General features: G+C 42.8%; 1 protein-coding gene across 1 annotated transcript in view; it reads left to right on the top strand.

Moving 5' to 3' along the window:
- The first annotated feature begins 1959 nt into the window (after positions 1 to 1959).
- The window catches only part of LOC144493069 (calpain-5-like), a 179071-nt gene continuing 162690 nt past the window's right edge, over positions 1960 to 18340 (top strand). Inside the window, exons 1-2 of the mRNA XM_078211940.1 lie at positions 1960 to 2058; positions 2258 to 2436. Coding sequence (XP_078068066.1) covers positions 2272 to 2436 — 165 coding nt within the window. The 5' untranslated portion in view covers positions 1960 to 2058; positions 2258 to 2271. The remainder of the gene's footprint in view (positions 2059 to 2257; positions 2437 to 18340) is intronic.

Here is an 18340-nt window from a genome sequence, read left to right as displayed (position 1 = left end):
GGACTAGTAACCTGGTTTGATTTCAGGTCAGAAAGTGATTAAAGTGCAGATATTTTTGCGTTAAGAAATGCTTCACTAGTATAGGGATGGCTTCCCAAGATTAGAAAACCTATGCAACTTTCACAGTCTGGATATGAAAAGAGGATTGTTCACCATCAGGTTAAAGAAACAACTGTTCAGCATGTAACACTGTTGTCCATTTGGACCAGGTATTATCAGTTGGAAGATGCAATTAAGGACCAATCAACCTTAGCTAACAACAGCTAGAACTAATCTTTAAGTCAACAATGACATGGCATGATATTCATTGAAGGGATTTTGTTGCCAGCCATGACTCTGAAGACTCTAGAGTACTAACTATGTGACAATCTCCACAAGCTAGTTCAAGATTAAGACCAGAAGTCTGAGAGAGGGCAAAGAAAAGTGACCAACTCTGATAGACTACGCAATGGGCTGAAGTTGCAAAAGTCATTGTCCAAAGTTGTCAAGTATACCTTTTCTTTAATAAATGTTCTAACATGTATCTATCCAAAGTGTCCTCTCTTGCTTTTGTTGGTTAAGTCTTGTGTAAACACAAGCAAGTCAGAGTGAACATGTTCCAAATTATCCAGAGCTGTTTTAAAAGCAGACTTAAATTTTAGAAAATTCTACTGTGAGCATTTTTTTCATCAAATGGAATTTAGAAAAAAAACACATTCATTTGCTGAAGATTGATTTATCTAATTCTTATAGCTGAATGTTTTATTGATCAACATCAATTTTCTAACTCAAGTCCCAAGTTGTATTCTAAAGATCGATGTGTCTGGTACATGTACTTTCTGCTCCGGTTTTTTAGTTATCTGTGCTGGTGTATGCAAAGCAGATTAGAACAGTTTTGATTACAAATATTCCATTCCCAGCATAGTATTAAACATGAAGAATAGTTTCTTGAGTGTACTGCAAAAGACTGATCCCAATGGTGGGGGAGTCCAAAACTAGGGGTCATAGTTTGAGGATAAGGGCTTTTAGGGCTGAGGTGAAGGAAAATTTCTTCACCCAGAGGGCGGAGAATGTATGGAATTCACCACCACATAATGTAGTTGAGGCCAAAACATTGTCTGACTTCAAGAAGAATTTAGACATAGCTCTAGGGGCTAAAGGGATCAAGAGGTATGGGGGGAAGGGGGGAATCAGGATATTGAATTCGATGATCAGCCATGATCAAAATGAGTGGTGGAGCAGGCTCGAAGGGCCAAATGGCCTACTCCTGCTTCTAATTTCTATGTTTCCATGGTCACACTCATGAACTATAGCTAATGCTAAGTTCAGTTGAGAATATTTGAAAAACAACTGTCCACCAACCTCAATGGGACAGCAATGCCCTTAAGATCTTTAAGAACTTAAGAACTGCCCTAAGTTGCTCTTTCTCTACACCTTGGCTTCGACTGTAACACTACATTCTGCACTCTCTCGTTTCCTTCTCTATGAACGGTATGCTTTGTCTGTATAGTGTGCAAGAAACAATACTTTTCACTGTATACTAATACACGTGACAATAATAAATCAAATCAAATCTTTCTCCACCAACACTTCTACAGGCTCACTTTGACATTCATAAAATAGAAGGTTTTATGAATGAGATTGTACCAAAGTGCAAAATGGAATTACTAAACTGAATTAAACAATGGTAAATGCGAGGCATTTTAAGTAAATTAGATGATTGTTCGCTGTATTTTGTTTAGTTTCACTTCAAATTAAATAATTACTTCAGGACTTTCACTGCTGAAGAAGTAGTTTTGCAATAAAACCTACTTAATAGGGTTTTATAGAGAATGACGAAGGGAAAATTAAAAAAAGGTTCTGAGTTTGTTTTTATTTGGCTTCTTCACAAAATAAAGGACTCTACCAAATCGTTCTAGCTAATGGGAAACTGCTGATGAGTTGGAAAACTCCCCATTCAGTTTTCAGAGATGGTAGAGCCTGGAAGCTTGCAGGTTAAAATGCTGAAAACTTTGCAGGACAGATGGATAGTTTGTTATGATCCAGCGACAGCTCACATTAAAAAAAGCGACGCTGTAGGTAAGAGTGGCTTTTAATTCCTCAAAACTTTCTGAATTGAATAATTTCCGTAGCAATAAGGGTAATTGCTTAAATTGCTCTAAATATGGGGTGGGGGGACGTTTGGGAAACATCTATGTATATTTAAGTTTCTTACATACTTTGGCAAGCTTTAACATGTGTATAAATGAAGTTTACGGATGCATTGCTGCTATTTTAGTTCTAGGCTGAAGGATGGTTCTATCTGTAAAGTTGTACAAAGACCAGCAGTACTCAACTTTAAAAAGTGAATGCCTTCAGCACAATCGGCTGTTTGAGGACCCTCATTTTCCTGCCACGAGTGAATCGCTGTTCTATTCCAAGTCCCCTCCAGGACCAATTGAGTGGAGACGGCCACAGGTAATAATTTCTTCCCTGTTCAACGTCTGACATTGTTGAAAGCAAATGACAAAGTTTGTCAAAGACATAGTGGCATGGCGTGGTTTAATTCATTGCTGTTATTATGTTGGCAAAAGCTATGTGCTGAAATTGATGTTGATCACATTGTGTTGTTCAAACGAAGTGTCACATATTAAGAAACCAGAGGGGTTTTTTTTAAGAAAAGGGTAAGATTGCAGGAATCTCTGGATCTGGAGCCCAACTCTGTGTTTTCAGGGATCAAACTTAAATATAGCTGAAGATTTAATCAATATAATCTTCATATTAAGCAAATTGCTACCAAGCTTTGATTTTTGCCCAATTCAGTCAGCCCCTTAACAATCCTGGTTAGCTAATTAAAATATACGTATTAACTTGTGGTACACAACTGGTTCATATTGTAAGGGCAGCTCACGCTTTGAATATTGTTTTATCACTTTATTTACCAAGCTTACTTTTGGTTATCTTTATATTTTGTTGTCAACAATGAATTGTAGGCTATTTGTATTGCAGAAATTTAACCGTGCAAAATATGTTATACATCCCATGGTGTTCACTGATATTTTGACACATTTCTGATGTAGGGTCTGAAGACACGGGTTGGGACACTCTGGTGAGATTCACTTGTCCATGGGGTCCAGGCATTCCATTGTAAAAAGGATAAATGTTCCCAGTTAGAAATGCGGGATGTGCACCTTTATCATTTTTATATTCGGTGGCATGCCTAAGATGTGTATGTGTTTTTATGTCTGTCTATGTACAACAATGGCGTTCAATGGCATGGTGGCACAATGGTTAGCACTGCTGCCGCACAGTGCCAGGCACCCAAGTTCAATTCCCAGCTTGGGTGAGTCTATGTGGAGTTTGCACATTCTCCCTGTGTCTGCGTGGGTTTCCTCCAGGTGCTCCAGTTTCCTTCCACAGATTTGATTTTGATTTGATTTATTATTGTCACATGTATTAACGTACAGTGAAAAGTATTGTTTCTTGTGCGCTATACAGACAAAGCATACCATTCGTAGAGAAGGAAACGAGAGAGTGCAGAATGTAGTGTTACAGTCATAGCCAGGGTGTAGAGAAAGATCAACTTAATGCAAGATACGTACATTCAAAAGTCTGACAGCAGCAGGGAAGAAGCTGTTCTTGAGTCGGTTGGTGTGTGACCTCAGACTTTTGTATCTTTTTCCCGATGGAAGAAGGTGGAAGAGAGAATGTCTGGGGTGCGTGGGGTCCTTAATTATGATACCTGCTTTGCCGAGGCAGCGGGAAGTGTAGATAGAGTCAATGGATGGGAGGCTGGTTTGCATGATGGATTGGGCTACATTCACGACCTTTTGTAGTTCCTTGCAGTCTTGGGCAGAGCAGGAGCCCATACCAAGCTGTGATACAACCAGAAAGAATGCTTTCTATGGTGCATTTGTAAAAGTTGGTGAGAGTCGTAGCTGACATGCCAAATTTCCTTAGTCTTCTGAGAAAGTAGAGTCTGAAAGGTGTGCTGGTTAGGTGTATTGGCCATTCTAAATTCTCCCTCAGTGTACCCGAACAGGCACCGGAGTGTGGCGACTACGGAATTTTCACAGTAACTTCATTGCAGTGTTAATGTGAGCCTACTTGTGACACTAACAAATAAAATTAAGCTCAGCAATGTGGTATACATGTGTGCATATGTATGTTCATGGTGCAGTTTTGACTGTTTCTGGGATTAAAGTATTACAGGCTGGTGAGAATTAATTAGAATTTTCCGATGTTGATATTGGCATTGGAATTATTTGTTCATTTCAGGTTAATTTGAGTTAAATAGTCTTTACTGCAGGTTTTCTGAATTTTCATTGCTACTATTTTCCAAAGAATTTCCTATTACATTATGACATTTGTGTAATATGGTGAATTTATTATATGTGAAATACCTAATCTCGGGTGCGCAATGTCTACAAGGAGTTGCAGAGACTGACTTCTCAGAACCTCAGATTGGAAACTTCAAACACTTTCTAGAAGTGGATTGGATAGACAAAACCTGAAATGTGAACTAGAATTTGAAACTAGAATTCATTTCATGAATTTAAATCCAGAATTGAATTTTGGATGTTCATTATCTTCAAACAGTGGACGGACAAACTGATTCTTTGAGAGACAAAGCAGTCTTGGGAGATTGTCAGTAATTGATTTTTCTTTCTAGAGGCAGTCTTACTAATTGACACACCTTTCCCCCCCAGAGCGAGCATCGCCCTGGATGCTCACTAATTAATGCTGTTTTTCAGAGGCTGTGACACAGATGAATCTCAATAATTACCAGCCAGTGTCATGGGAAGAGGCGCACTAATTGATTGACTTATCTGGAGTGAGTGTTTGATGCTCATTTAACAGATTAGGCAGTTTGTCCTCTCCCTCAGTTGGACTAAAATTAGGATTTGATTTTTAAACAATCTTAAGATGTACCTGACACCTAACAAATCTAAGTCATGTTATACATCTTTCCAAAAATACATCATTACAAACTACTGTGTGGAGTTTGCACGTTCTCCCCATGTCTGCGTGGGTTTCCTCTGGGTGCTCCAGTTTCCTCCCACAGTCCAAAAATGTGCGGATAAGGTGGATTGGCCATGTTAAATCGCCCCTTAGTGTCAGGGGTATTAGCAGGGTAAATACATGGGGTTATGGAGATAGGGTCTGGATGGGATTGTTGTTGGTGCAGGCTCGATGGGCTGAAAGGTCTTCTTCTGCACTGTCGGGATTCTATGATTCTTCTACTCATTTTAGCAAATGTTCAAATTAACTCGGACTGAATCCTCCATGAAATAAAGGAAGCCAAACCCCAACAACAAGAATATTTGATACAAACTACTTTTCCTCTGCTCACATATTTAGACTGATTAGGCTTCAAGCTAACAGATAGCTATTCGCCATTTCATTGTCCAAACGAAAGAATAAATATGAGTTATCTGAGTTGTAAGTTCTCTTATTGATTGCATAACAGTTGCAACGCTATAAAGACAGTTGCTACACTTTATGAGGACTTCAATAATGCTCTTACACTAATTTTAAAGTAAATTAAAATATATATTACATACATAAATGAAGTCAACATTAACAAATTAATTGTTGAAATATCATTTTGAGATTAAGGTACTTCTCAGATCCATCATTGCTTTACTCAAAATATCTCATCCAATAATGTTCAAAAGAATACCTTTTTTCTTTCTCTTTCACCTCCCTCCTTAAAACCACTCAGTTGTGCTGCGGTATAGTTCAATGGAAGCCAATCACCCTCTGATACCTTGCCTAAGTGACCATTCTTAACATTTACCCAATATGGAAGTGTCAGCAGAACTTGGTGCGAGGAGCATTGCAATCAAACCTGTTCCTCATCATCATCTAGCACAGATCACTATCATCTGGTTTTCTTTTTCCATGTTAAATCCATAAACCTTGACACCAAATTACAGCCACTCCCCTCCCCCAACAGTAACCCCAAACTGAAATCACCTCACTCAAAAGAGATGAACAATCTGTGATCTTGCTGCTTTGTATGACTTGGCACCACAGTAGACAGCGTGGGCGGGATTTTACGGCCTTGCTTGGGCAAGACTGGAAATTCCCGCCCGAGGTCAATGGAGATTTCCATTGTTGGACCCTTGCCCGCCCCGATTCTGTGTGGGTGAGATGGTAGATTTCCGGCCACTGGTATCTGCTTTTTATAAATAAGTCATTAGTTGTCTAGTTTGGTTTTGTTGATGTGCATTACACCCAAACATAGCAAATAAGTAAAAACAGAAAAAGCTGGAGAAACTCAACAGGTCTGACAGCGTCTGTGGAGAGAGAATAGAGCCATTGTTTCGGGTCTGGATGACCCTCTCCACAGATACTGTCAGGCCTGCTGAGTTTCAGGGTAAACCATTTTGAATGGAGGTGCGCAAACATTTCTTCACCCAAAGAGCCTGTGGAATTCATTACAAAGAAAATTACAGCACAGGAACAGGCCCTTCGGCCCTCCAAGCCTGCACTGACCATGCTGCCCGACTTCACTAAAACCCCTACCCTTCCAGGGACCATATCCCTCTATTCCCATCCTATTCATGTACTTGTCAAGACGCCCCTTAAAAGTCACTACCGTATCCGCTTCCACTACCTCCCCCGGCAACGAGTTCCAGGCACCCACCACCTTCTGTGTAAAAAAATCTGCCTCGTACATCTCCTTTAAACCTTGCTCCTCGCACCTTAAACCTGTGCCCCCGAGTAATTGACTCTTCCACCCTGGGAAAAAGCTTCTGACAATCCACTCTGTCCATGCCCCTCATAACCTTATAGACTTCTATCAGGTCTCCCCTCAACCTCCGTTGATCCAGTGAGAACAAACTAAGTTTCTCCAACCTCTCCTCATAGCTAATACCCTCCATACCAGGCAACATCCTGGTAAATCTTTTCTGTACCCTCTCCAAAGCCTCCACATCCTTCTAGTAGTATGGCGACCAGAATTGAACACTCTATTCCAAGTGCGGCCTAACTAAGGTTCTATAAAGCTGCAACATGACTTGCCAATTTTTAAACTCAATACCCCGGCCAATGAAGGCAAGCATGCCGTATGCCTTCTTGACTACGTTCTCCACCTGCATTGCCACTTTCAGTGACCTGTGTACCTGTACACCAAGATCCCTTTGCCTATCAATACTCTCAAGGGTTCTGCTATTTACTGTATATTTCCTATTTGTATTAGACCTTCCAAAATGCATTACCTCACATTTGTTCGGATTAAACTCCATCTGCCATCTCCGCCCAAGCCTCCAACTGATCCATATCCTGCTGTATTCTCTGATGGTCCTCATCGCTATCCGCAAATCCACCAACCTTTTTGTCGTCCGCAAACTTACTAATCAATCCAGGTACATTTTCCTCAAAATCATTTGCATATATTACAACCAGCAAAGGTCCCAGCACTGATCCCTGAGGAACACCACTTGTCACAGCCCTCCATTCAGAAATGCACCCTTCCACTGCTACCCTCTGTCTTCTTTGACCGAGCCAGTTTTATATCCACCTTGCCAGCTCACCTCTGATCTCATGCGACTTCACCTTGTGCACCAGTCTGCCATGGGGGACCTTGTCAAAGGCCTTACTGAAGTCCATGTAGACAACATCCATTGCCCTATCCTCATCAATCATCTTCGTCACTTCTTCGAAAAACTCGATCAAGTTAGTGAGGCACGACTTCTCCTTCACAAAACCATGTTGCCTCTCACTAATACGTCCACTTATTTCCAAGTGGGAATAAATCCTGCCTCGAAGAATCCTCTCCAATAATTTCCCTGCCACTGATGTGAGGCTCACTGGCCTGTAATTACCACTGGAAGTAGTTCATGCCCAAACATTGAATGTATTCAAGAGGCAGCTAAATATAGCACTTGGGGCGAATGGGATCAAAGATATGGAGAAAAAACAGGATTAGGCTACTGAGTTGGACAATCAGCCATGATCGTGATGAATGGCGGAGCAGGCTCGAAGGGCCAAATGGCCTCCTCCTGCTCCTATCTTCTATGTTTCTCCAGCATTTACAGTAATCTGCCTTTATCATAATAAGTAAGCACTTTTTGTAAAAAAGAGTCATCATCAGCATCTTTCCATCAACATAGGATGATGTACATGCAGCAAATCAAACCTGGGGTAGCTTCATATGGTACATATTTATAGATGGGCTGGAGAGACCAATCCGTGAGAGGCAGGTTCTGCCATAAGTGTCACATATGTAGTTGTTATCAGGGGTCACTGCAGGTTGTTGCAAGAAGAATGGCAGTTAAGACTCCTTACCAAGCACGCATCAATAAAGAGCTCCAAATTTTGTTATGACGGACTAAAGAGAAAAATGTTTCAAATGATAGGTGATAGATTCAGTTTGCAATTTGGTTCTCCTTCAGATTAAGAGGTGGGGTGATTAATGAGCAGGCAGCCTTAATAACTCTTTCCTATTTAAATCAATGGGCCATTTTGGAAATATATGAAAACAGAGTTCCAGTTTGAAACCCTAAGAGAAACTAACCAGTCTGAAACCTCTGAAAGAGATAAGAAACATCAAGTTGCCATCTCCAAGAAAGCCAGAAATAAATTCAAAGAGAAAAGTAACTATTGAATACATTTTCAAGTTACGTACAAAAAAAAGGTTAGCTTAATTCTTAGTGCTGTGATCCTTTTGGTTTTGTTTAGAACATAGAACATAGAACATTACAGCGCAGTACAGGCCCTTCGGCCCTCGATGTTGCGCCGACCAGTGGTACCAATCTAAAGCCCCTCTAATCTACACTATTCCAATATCATCCATATGTTTATCCAATAACCACTTGAACGCTCTCAACGTTGACGAGTCCACCACTGCTGCAGGCAGGGCATTCCACGACCTTACTACTCTCTGAGTAAAGAACCTACCTCTAACATCTGTCCTATATCTCTCACCCCTCAATTTAAAGCTATGTCCCCTCGTGCTAGCCAACACCATCCGAGGAAAAAGGCTCTTACTATCCACCCTATCTAATCCTCTGATCATCTTGTATGCCTCTATTAAGTCACCTCTTAACCTCCTTCTCTCTAACGAAAACAACCTCAAGCCCCTCAGCCTTTCCTCATACGATTTTCCCACCATACCAGGCAACATCCTGGTAAATCGCCTCTGCACCCTTTCCAACACTTCCACATCTTTCCTATAATATGGCGACCAGAACTGTACGCAATACTCCAAATGCGGCCGCACCAGAGTTTTGTACTGTTGCAGCATGACCTCCTGGCTCCGAAACTCAATCCCTCTACCAATAAAAGCTAACACACCGTACGCCTTCTTAACAACCCTATCCACCTGGGTGCCAACTTTCAGGGATCTATGCACATGGACACCCAGATCCCTCTGTTCATCCACACTACCAAGTATCTTACCATTAGCCCAGTACTCTGTATTCCTGTTACTCCTTCCAAAGTGAATCACCTCACATTTTTCCGCATTAAACTCCATTTGCCACCTCTCAGCCCAGCTCTGCAGCTTATCTATGTCCCTCTGTAACCTGCCACTTCCCTCCACACTGTCTACAACTCCACCGACTTTAGTGTCATCCGCAAATTTACTAATCCATCTTTCCACGCCCTCATCCAAGTCATTAATAAAAATGACAAACAGCAGTGGCCCCAAAACAGATCCTTGCGGTACACCACTAGTAACTGAACTCCAGGATGAATATTTCCCATCAACCACCGCCCTTTGTTTTCTTACAGCTAGCCAATTCCTGATCCAAACCACTAAATCACCCTCAATCCCATGTGTCCGTATTTTCTGCAAAAGCTTACCATGGGGAACCTTATCAAACGCTTTGCTGAAATCCATATACACCACATCAACCGCTTTACCCTCATCCACCTCTTTGGTCACCTTCTCAAAGAACTCAATAAGGTTTGTGAGGCACGACCTACCCTTCACAAAACCGTGCTGACTATCCCTAATCAAATTATTCCTTTCCAGGTGATTATAAATCCTATCTCTTATAATCCTTTCCAATACTTTGCCCACAACAGAAGTAAGGCTCACCGGTCTATAATTACCAGGGTTGTCCCTACTCTCCTTCTTGAACAAGGGGACAACATTTGCTATCCTCCAGTCTTCTGGCACTGTTCCTGTAGACAATGACGACCCATTACTCCACCAGTGGAATGTTCCGGGCCTGTTGCGCTGGGGGCGGGGCAGGAAGATGCAGCAAGACGTTCAAACATCCATTTACTTTATCAGGACCGGAAAATCCCACTGATGGGAAGGGCTGTAAAATTCCATCCCATGAGCTATGTAATAGTTTTTGCACTCTACACAAGTAGGCTTACATTAACACTGCAATGAAGTTACTGTGAAAATCCTCTAGTTGCCACACTCCGGCACCTGTTCAGCTACACTGAGGGAGAATTTAGCATGGCCAATGCACCTAACCAGCATGTCTTTTGGACTGTGGGAGGAAACCGGAGGAAACCCATGCAGATACACAGTGAGCATGCAGACTCTGCACAGACAGTGACCCAAGCCGTAAGTGAAGCTCAGGTCCCTGGCACTGTGAGGAAGGGCAGTAATTACCGACCCATGAGTTATGTAATAGATTTTGCACTCTAAAGTTTAAAATTTACTTATTATTATTACAAGTAGGCTTACATTAACACTGCAATGATGTTACATTACAGTGAAAATCCTTGAGTCACCACACTCCGGCGCCTGTTCAGCTACGCTGAGGGAGAATTTAGCATGGTCAATGCACCTAACCAGCCCGTCTTTCGGAAAATGTATATAATCTTGTGATATCATTGATGATTTGCTTATTCATGTTTTGGTTATAAATTCACTCAATATTTGAAACTTAATGCAAGTTCTGCTCTGCTGCTGTATTGAAGGTCACATTGAAAACACATGCAGGCAGATGATAAATCCAGTAGCTGAGTCTAAGCAGCAGACAATGTTTGCCTTGCATTCCCCCAGATAAAATACAGAAGGATAGGGGCACTTGTAGTTGGAGGAAGTTGAGGTTTTGTTTGTGAGAGTCATCTAAATGGAGTAAGAAAAGACCCCAAAATGTAACACTTGTAAGCTGAAATATCGTAGAAGCTTTGAATTTTTGGGGCAGGAACTCTTCATAGTCACAAATGGCAGTTTGCGTCAGTACTTTTCTCCAGTTATTCTGAGACAAAACATCATAAATAGACCCAATTGTCTGGGGACAAGATGCATTTATTTTCCTGCCTTTTCACACTTCCATTATTGGTTCAATGGAAGAACACTCGGGAGCTTCCTCTATGGAATTCTAAGTTTGTACAAGGCTGTTTTGTTTAAAAAAAACCCCAATAATTTTACAATGTTTTGAAAGCTGTAAAGAGATGTCACTAGTCAAATGAGAATCACATCTGTGCAGTGAACCTTGGCAGTTTGGCCTAGACTCCCATGTCTTTCTGTGCTTTGGTCAACCACTAGGGATCAGTTTGTGTCATATTTGACCTCGTTACAATTAAGACCAGCTGTATCCTGTTGTCAATTTTTTAAAAACACAACCATTTGCTCTATTTTAAATTCCAATGAGGTCGACGGGCATTTGCATGGTCCGCCCTCTGCTCACTACAATTCCTGTGGCAGGCGGGATGGGAAAATTCCCCCCACAGAGCGAGATTTTAACTTCCCACAATCAGCTTTTTAAGATTCAGTTAGAAATGATTGAAAGTTTGATCAAAAACTGTACATTTAATCTAAAATGGTGTTGCAGGTGTACATCCAGCACTGACTTCAGCAATTCCTAAATCAGTCTACCTCAGGGTGTGGGGCCATTGGAGAAGATGGAGGTGGGTCACGCTCTTGACTTGCTGCAGTTCAGTTCAAAGGAATGCACTAACAAATCGGGTCCAGGTAGGAAAGACTAACATAAAGACACTTTACCTGAATGCTCATAGCATTCGAAACAAAGTGAATGAGTTGATGGCACAAATCAGTACAAATGGGTATGATCTAGTGGCCATTACAGAAACGTGGTTGCAGGGTGACCAGGACTGGGAACTAAATATCCAGGGGTATCAGACAATTCGGAAGGATAGACAGGAAGGAAAAGGAGGTGGGGTAGCTCTGTTAATTAAGGATAACATCAGGACAGTAGTGAGAGATGATATAGGCTCGAAGGAGCAAAATGTGGAATCAATGTGGGTGGAGATAAGGAATAGTAAGGGGAAAAAGTCACTGGTGGGTGTGGTCCATAGGCCCCCAAACAATAACTTCGAGGTGGGGCGGGCTATAAATAAACAAATAACCGATGCATGTAAAAATGGAACAGCAATAATCATGGGGGATTTTAATCTCCATATTGATTGGTCAACTCAAATCGGACGCGGTGGACTTGAGGAAGAGTTCTTAGAATGCTGTCGCGATAGTTTCCTCGAACAGTATGTTACAGAACCTACGAGGGAGCGAGCTATCTTGGATCTGGTCCTGTGTAATGAGACAGGTAAAATTAATGATCTTGTGAGGGATCCTCTTGGAATGAGTGATCACAATATGGTTGAATTTCTAATACAGATGGAGGGTGAGAAAGTAGGGTCCCAAACCAGTGTCCTCTGCTTGAACAAGGGGGGATTACAATAGGATGAGGGCGGAGTTGGCTAATGTAGACTGGGAACACAGACTAATTGGTGGGACAGTTGAGGAACAGTGGAGGATTTTTAAGGAAATTTTTCTCAGTACTCAGCAAAAATATATTCCAGTGAAAAAGAAGGAATGTAAGAAAAGGGATAACCAGCCATGGATAACTAAGGAAATAAAGGAGAGTATCAAATTAAAAGCCAATGCATACAGAGTGGCCAAAATTAGTGGGGAACTAGAAGAATGGGAAGGCTTTAAAAAACAACAAAGAACTACTAAGAAAGCAATAAATAAAGGAAAGATAGATTATGAAAGTAAACTAGCACAAAATATAAAAACTGATAGTAAAAGTTTTTACAAATATATAAAACGGAAAAGAGTGGCTAAAGTAAATGTTGGTCCCTTAGAAGATGAGAAGGGGGATTTAATAATAGGAGACGAGGAAATGGCGAGGCCTTAAACAAGTTTTTTCTGTCTGTCTTCACAGTGGAGGACACAAATAGCAGACCAATAATTGATAGTCATGGGACTGTAGGGGGTGAGGACCTTAAAACGATCAGTATTACTAAAGAGGTAGTGCTGGGTAGGCTAATGGGACTAAAGGTCCGGATGGAATGCATCCCAGGGAACTAAAAGAAACAGCAGGAGAAATAGCAAATGCATTAGTTGTAATTTATCAAAATTCACTGGACTCTGGGGAAGTGCCAGCTGATTGGAAAACAGCTAATGTAACGCCACTGTTTAAAAAAGGAGGTAGACAAAAGGCAGGTAACTACAGGCCGGTTAGCTTAACATCCGTAGTTGGGAAAATGCTGGAATCTATCATTAAGGAAGAAATAGCAGGACACTTGGAAAAGAATGGTTCAATCAAGCAGACACAGCATGGATTCATGAAGGGAAAGTCATGTTTGACTAATTTACTGGAATTCTTTGAGGATATGATATGATAGTGGAGTCAGACACTTTAGGAACATTTAAGCGGTTATTGGATAGGCACATGGAGCACACCAGGATGATAGGGAGTGGGATAGCTTGATCTTGGTTTCAGATAAAGCTCGGCACAACATCATGGGCCAAAGGGCCTGTTCTGTGCTGTACTGTTCTATGTTTCTATATAACGAGTGCGGTTGACAGAGGGGAACCGGTGGATGTGGTGTATTTAGATTTCCAGAAGGCATTCGATAAGGTGCCTCACAAAAGGTTGCTGCATAAGATAAAGGTACATGGAGTTGGGGGTAAAATGTTAGCGTGGATTGAGGATTGGTTATCGAACAGAAAGCAGAGAGTCGGAATAAATGGGTGCTTTTCCAGTTGGCAATCGGTGACTAGTGGCGTGTTGTAGGGATCGGTGCTGGGGCCTCAACTATTTACCATATACACAGACGATCTGGAGGAGGGGACCGAGTGTAGGGTAACAAAGTTTGCGGATGACACAAAGATGAGTGGGAAAGCAAATTGCGTGGAGGACACAGAGAGTCTGCAGAGAGATTTGGATAGGCTAAGTGAGTGGGCAAGGATCTGGCAGATGGAGTGTAACGTTGGTAAGTGTGAGGTTATCCACTTTGGAAGGAATAATAGTAAAATGGACTATTATTTAAACGGTGAAAAATTACAACATGCTACTGTGCAGAGGGACCTGGGGGTCCTTGTGCATGAATCGCAAAAACTCAGTTTGCAGGTGCAGCAGGTAATCAAGAAGGCAAATGGAATGTTGGCCTTTATCGCGAGAGGGATGGAGTATAAAAGCAGGAAGGTCATGCTGCAACTGTACAGGGTACTGGTGAGGCCGCACCTAGAGTACTGTGTACAATTTTGGTCCCCATATTTAAGAAAGGATATATTAGCTTTGGAGGGGGTACAGAGAAGGTTCACCAGGTTGATTCCAGAGATGAGGGGGTTAGCTTATGAGGAGAGATTGAGTAGACTAGGCCTGTACTCATTGGAGTTTAGAAGGTTGAGGGGAGATCTTTTAGAGACATATAAGATAATGAAGGGGCTAGACAGAAGCAGCGAGGTTATTTCCACTTACAATGGAAACAAGAACTAGGGGGCATAGCCTCAAAATACGGGGGAGACAATTTAGAACAGAGTTGAGGAGTAACTTCTCCCAGAGGGTAGTGAATCTTTGGAATTCTCTGCCCAATGAAGCAGTAGAGGCTACCTCGTTAAATGTGTTTAAGTCACAGATAGATTTTTAACCATTAAGGGAATTAAGGGTTATGGGGAGCGAGCGGGTAAGTGGAACTGAACCCACTATCAGATCAGCCATGATCTTATTGAATGGCGGAGCAGGCTTGAGGAGCTAGATGGCCTACTCCTGCTCCTATTTCTTATGTTCTTATGAGATGGTCACGGGATACAGTTAGGTACAGAGTTTTGTCCCAGTGATGGTGAGAAGATGGTATCTATGTCATGATGTTGATGCCGTTCCTAAACATCTATAGCCTTTGTCCTTGTTGGTGGTTTGGGAAACGCTGCTGAATAGCATTGCCAAGTTGGTGCACTAGAGTTATAGTACATTGGTGATTGAGTGGGTAGATTCTTCGGCCAGTGGATGAGGTGCAAATCAAGGTAATGCTGAACTGCTTGGGTGCAATTGCACCCTTCGAGGCAATGGGAGAATATTCCATCACACTCCTAACTTTGTGCCTTGTAGGTGGTGGGGAGGCTGTGGGGAGTCAGAATGTGACCCACCTGTCATAGATTACCCAATTTCTGATGTAGTCCAGTATCGATAAACATTATGTGGTTGGTCTAATTGGGTTACTTGTCAGTGGTGATTCAAGGCTATTGATGTTGGACCATGATAACTCTTTTAAATGTCCAGAAAGGTGTTTAGAATATCACTTGTTGATGATGGTCATTGCTTGTCACTATTATAAAGCAAATGCAATGTGCCACTTAGCTGCCCAGGCCTACATGTTGTCCAGTCTTTGTTGCATGTCATCATAAAAGCTATATTGTTCTCTGAGAAAATGTGAATTGAACTGATCACAGTGCAACCATTAGTGTACCTAATTATACACATCTACCTTCTAGTAACAGGAAGGTAATTGAAGAAGCAGCTGAATATAGTCAAGCCTTGAATGCGGTCATGAGGAATTCCTGAAATAATGTCCAGTGGCTAAAGTAATTGGCCTTCAACAATCACGACCATCATCCTTTGTGACACAGATGACCCCAACAACTGGAGATTTCCATCTGATTCCCACTGACTTCAGTATATATTATGTGACACTCATGGTCCAGAAATACAACTCTGTCCAGCATAAACTAACAGCAGTGGCACTGAGCAGCGTTTAGCTGAGAGATCCTGAAATCTGAACTTTTGAACTGCACAGTTTTGGATCATTGCAAATGCCTGCTCTTTTTCTCATTTCAAGCAGCTGAGTAGGAGACCCTTGAGAAATATGGGCTGGATCAGGCGAGGAAAGCTGTGTGAAAACCGTGGCTTCACAGCTGCCTTTTCTAGCCTGACTTAACAGCACTCTGTGCAACGTGGAAGTGATGGTGAGGATCACACAGCCAGCTGGAGGGGCGGGGCCTAACAGCCTGGGATTCAGACATTGGGGCGCCATTTTTAAAGGGCAATCACAAAGTTAAATTTAAGCCCCCCCACCAATGGATATTGAGACCTCCCCCATGGACATAGCCCATCCCCTATTACATCTGGCCCATGGACATACTACCCCTCCCCTCCCCCATACAGACACCGGGACACTCAGTGGATAAGCAGAACACTCCCCAACCTCCACACACAGAACCGGATTCCCCCATCTACACATCTTCCCCCTCCCCCATCATGGATAAGGTAAAAACACCCACACTCAGAAGGGGCACCCATGCCCCAATGGAGGATGGCAACCCCCATGCCAGTGCCATCTGGCAGTGCCCCCTGGCAATGTCTCCAGCAGTGCCCTCGGCAGTGCCCTCAGCAATGTGCTCTGGCATTTCTCCTGGCATTAACCCATGGCAGTGCCTCAGGCAGTGCCCTCGCCAGTGTCCCTAACCGTGCCCCCCCCCCCGCCCCCCAGTGTTAGCACTAGTGGTGCGCCCTGGTATTGCCCTGGCACTGCCCCCTGACAATTCACTTGGTACTGCCTACTGATGGTGCCCCCTGGTGGTACCCACTTGCATTGCCTATGGCAATGCCCCTCCAGCAGTGCCATGTCAGTGCCCCTGGCGGCACTGCCTGAGTGCCGGGGGCAATGCCTGTAGCCCTCGGGGGTTACAGGCAGCTCCGCATCTCCAGTGTGGTGACCACAACTGGTTTTTGTTTTTGAAAACCAGTAGTGATTGGGCCTGTATGACGACATGCCGCTGGGAGGGGAAGAAATGTGGGCAGCCGTTACAGCATCACACCAAGTAATTATATGATTTATTAAAATGTATGGAAAGCAGGTTCATGCTCTTTCTGGGTGTGAACTTGAGTACATCACCAATGAGTGGCGTGGAGAAGATCTCAAACTGAGATCTCACCCGTGCAAATCCCGTTTTTGGCCACTCCTGAGATTTAGCATCCATTATGGAATTTGCGCCCTCAGCTAGCATGGCTGCCAGATCACACCCAAGTTTGATTTGAACCCTATTCCGTGTTTTGAGCAATGAAGTGGCATTGTATTGCATTGTTTATGTGGATGAGAAAGGTTTCTACATTTTTAAAAATTGGTCTTTCAAGTATTTTAAATTAATCAAAAGTCACACAAAATCTATAGTTTTCCTTGAACTTTGTGGTGGTGTGATAAACTTCTCTCCCCTCCGAGTGCTGTAGGCTTTAAGCTCAGCTACAGATTTATTAACCACATTAAAAAAGGGTTCAAGTGTATAGGGCCTTTCATCACCTTAGAACCTTTTGAAGTGCTTTAGAGGGAATGATGTATGTTTGGAGTGCAATCACTGCTTTAGGGTGGGATTTTCCACTTGTGCTCACCCCAAAGCCGGAAAATCCCGCTTGAGGTCAACGGATCTTTGCTTGGTCCGTGTCCCGCCTGCTATGATTCCCGTGGCGGGCGGGGTGGAAAACATTTGCCCCTAATGTGGGAAACATGGCAGCCAACTTGCACACAGCAGACTCCCACAGCCAACAATGTAAGAATGACAAGACAAACTATTTTTGTTATGTTGAAGGAAGGATAAATATTGGCTAGGACGTCAAGCTGAACATTCCTACTCTTCTTGGAAATATTGCCATGGGATCTTTTACATCCACCTGAGAGATCAGAGGGGATGTAGTTTTAATGAATGATTTGAAAGGCATCATCCCTGACAGTGCAGCACTTGAGTATTAACTTTGATTATTCTTTTGATCAATCTTGGGACAGAATTTAGTGTTGGTGATGGGAGTCTTGCCCATCAGCCGGAGAATTGGACTGAGCCTCACATTGGTGAAGGGCTGCTGGAATGAAGTGCCCATCAGGCACTTAACCGGCAAGCATCAGGCTTTCACAGGGATTTAGAACTCTGGAGGTGGAAAACCCACCAACCCTAGAGCTGCCAACCAGTCAGAAGCCAGCAGCTCTCCATTGCCAATCAGCTCCACCAGGTGTGTTGGCTGTTGCTGGTAGTAGGGCCTGGATAGCCAAGGGACCCAGGCCACTGGGCAAAATGGGATTCATATGATGAGGTTGCTAGCTTGTGGGTGGAGGGAAAGGTTTGGACGAACGCGGGGGCTTTCAACAGGTGCTGACTGCCCTTGAACGAGGGCCCCCGCCCTAAGTCCCACAAGCAAACCCAACATGGTTTGTTTTGCGGGCTCCCCGCATGATG

The sequence above is a fragment of the Mustelus asterias genome, chromosome 4, assembly GCF_964213995.1.
Source record: "Mustelus asterias chromosome 4, sMusAst1.hap1.1, whole genome shotgun sequence".
NCBI classification, from domain to species: Eukaryota; Metazoa; Chordata; class Chondrichthyes; order Carcharhiniformes; family Triakidae; genus Mustelus; species Mustelus asterias.
Note: the sequence above shows the minus strand (reverse complement) of the source record. Positions and strands in the feature narration are given on the sequence as shown.